At 57.3% G+C, this 2448-nt stretch overlaps 3 protein-coding genes across 3 annotated transcripts; all 3 read right to left on the bottom strand.

The window, feature by feature from the left end:
- Positions 1–11: 11 nt before the first annotated feature.
- On the bottom strand, positions 12–335 carry Tco025E_10026 (putative retrotransposon hot spot (RHS) protein; the record flags this gene model as incomplete). Its single annotated transcript, XM_029376818.1, has 1 exon — positions 12–335. One exon carries the CDS (start codon positions 333–335, stop codon positions 12–14), a length of 324 nt encoding a protein of 107 aa, XP_029223056.1.
- Positions 336–668: 333 nt separating this feature from the next.
- Positions 669–1277, bottom strand: Tco025E_10025 (retrotransposon hot spot (RHS) protein; the record flags this gene model as incomplete). The annotated part of the gene is made up of 1 exon (XM_029376817.1): positions 669–1277. One exon carries the CDS (start codon positions 1275–1277, stop codon positions 669–671), a length of 609 nt encoding a protein of 202 aa, XP_029223055.1.
- Positions 1278–1344: 67 nt separating this feature from the next.
- Positions 1345–2448, bottom strand: Tco025E_10024 (putative trans-sialidase; the record flags this gene model as incomplete). Its single annotated transcript, XM_029376816.1, has 1 exon — positions 1345–2448. A coding segment is annotated over one exon (1104 nt), but the record flags the coding sequence as incomplete, so codon positions are not given.

Raw genomic sequence — 2448 nt, 5'->3', positions numbered from 1 at the left:
TCTCATTGGCATCAAAAATGTAACGTGGATCGGTCCACCTCAGTCATGCGTTTGTTGACCATCTTCCAGTAGTTTGTTTGCTCCGCTGCAGACTTATCACGCGTCCTCCAGGCACACATCGCCTTCACATCAAGCTCGTCAGGACAATCCATAACGATCATTTCGGCCTTCTTTTGCTTCGCCCATCCTTTGAAGTTATCTTCGTTCGGTGAGGACAACACAATGACGCCCCACGTGTCAGAGGGCGGGTAATCCCACGACGGTTCATAACCCTTTTTATCCACGTCGTAGATAACATACCCTTTCAGTTTACGCTGCCACACCAAATATTTCATAAGGCCGGTGATATTGAGCCCACCCCCGTGTGATGTCACCGTTTTCTTTTATTTGTCAAACACGAAGGCCACATCTCCACCAAAGCAGTAGACAACCACTTGGAGCCTCTTAAAGTCGTAGTGGAGCAACCTGTAAGGGAGGTATGAGCCAGCGTTCATAGATTTCCCGATACCCGGTGTTCCAATCAAGAGACGCCGCCTCAAATCAAACGCGTCCAGATCATCGGTGCCGAAGTCTCCCTCTAGATCGCCCTGGACGATCCTCCACACACGATCCACCTCACGGTTGACGTAGCCATCAGCAATGTCCTCTCCCTGCCTCAGTGAGTAAGGTCATTTGTGCTCGGACGAGAGAATCACCAGCCTTGGGCGCGGTGAAATAAATTGCCCCGCATCTTCCACCGGCAAAAGAGTAATGCCATCCCGCGTGTAATCCCACAGCTGGGCCGGTGGTTGGCCCTCACGCACCTCCATTCGCACCACCATCGCATCCCCTTCGCCCTCGGGAAATCCCAATACGTGACTGCATTTCGCGTTGTACACCGAGTGGTAGAATCCCTCCGGTAACGGTTGGCTAGCAATTTCATCTATCCTTTTTGCCCTTTGTTCCTCCCGCCCTTTCTTTTCTTCCACTTTATCACTTGCCTTTTCGTTTGCCTCCGCCGCAGCAAGGGCTGCGTCGAGTTTTGCCCATGAAACATTGGAGACGATCTCCTTCTGTTCAAAATCCTTCCAGCGTTGGAGAGTGCCCACTCTATGTTCCATTAGCCTGCGTGCGTCCTCCAGGAACTGATACTCTGGTAAGCTTAGAATGTCCCCGCGAAGCTCAGGGTCTGCGACGTACCGCGCAGGCCTACGCGCAAACACCCCCATCATTACATTGCGACCTTCAAGCACAAAATCGGGATCAACGTACTTCCTGATGAAGTCGTTTAGCGTCATTCTCTCAATGCCGGGCTCGCTCCCCAACTGTACATCTTCGACGCTGGTGGTAAGTGTCCACTGCTGTTTACGTCCCTGCTCCCTCCCTTGGCCCTGTGCGACCTGCGCGCCACCGCCGGACACGCGGCGCTTTTCCATCAGAAGAAACGATGGGTGGAGGACCCCGCGCACACCGCCGGCGGGCGGCCAACGGGCACACGCGTCGCCGACGCACAGTTGCGGCTGCGGAATGCTGCGCACCCCACGCGGCCGCACCACCGCCGCTTGCCGCGGACTCAGCCCCCCGCGCCGCGACCGCCCACTCGGCACCCGGCGGCGGAATCGTGCAGCTGCCGAGTTGCAGTCGCTGCAGCTCACCCGCGCCCAGCACGCGGATGTACAGCAGGACGTTCGCCACCGTCACGTTGGGGCTGCCCACAGCCGAGTGCGTGCCATCCATGCCGAAAAAGAAGTGCGTTATCCGGTGTGAGTTGAACAGAGCGCCACTGCACTTCTTTCTGTAAATCTTCTGCCCACCAACGTACAAAGACCAATCGTCCCAATCCATTTGCAGCGCCAGTTGAACTGCCGTGTTTGCCTCCCACGCCTCAGCATGCTCCTCGGCATCGGCATTATGAAGTTTGGTTTTCCACTTCCTCTTGCTCGTGTACGACAGGCCAAAGAGCACAGTGTTGGCTGCGCCATCCATCCTCACGCCCAGCAGAGGAGTGTCTTCCTTCTCCGGCACCGCGTGGATGGTCACCGTCGCCGCGAGAGCGAACTTGTTGTTCGCAAAGTAGTACGGCTGGTTCTGCCCCAGTTTCCCCACGGGCCACTCCGCCCCGGCGCCGCTGAACGTCACACCCCCCGCCGCGCTCGACGCTGCCCCGTGAACAGTTGCATTCACGCCGCGGTACTCGTCCTTCCACGCGGTCCGGTCCAGCGTGCCGGCCAAAAAGCCAAGCAGCCCCTCAGTGAGGAGGGGAACGTAACTCGCGCCCAACGTCCCCTGCGGGTTGCCATTGCCAGTGCATCGCTGTAAAGCCTCGTCCAACGCCGTCCACCTCCCCACCACAGACTTTACCTGCTCCAGCTGCTCCGTCAAGCGCACAGACACAACACTGTACGACTCCTCGCCCGCCTGCTTCCTCTTTTCGTATACCGAAAACAACTCCCCCTGCTTGTCACTTTT

The sequence above is a fragment of the Trypanosoma conorhini genome, assembly GCF_003719485.1.
Source record: "Trypanosoma conorhini strain 025E chromosome Unknown Tco_14.4_contig_01419, whole genome shotgun sequence".
Taxonomy (NCBI): Eukaryota; Euglenozoa; class Kinetoplastea; order Trypanosomatida; family Trypanosomatidae; genus Trypanosoma; species Trypanosoma conorhini.
This window is presented reverse-complemented; position numbering and strand designations above follow the sequence as displayed.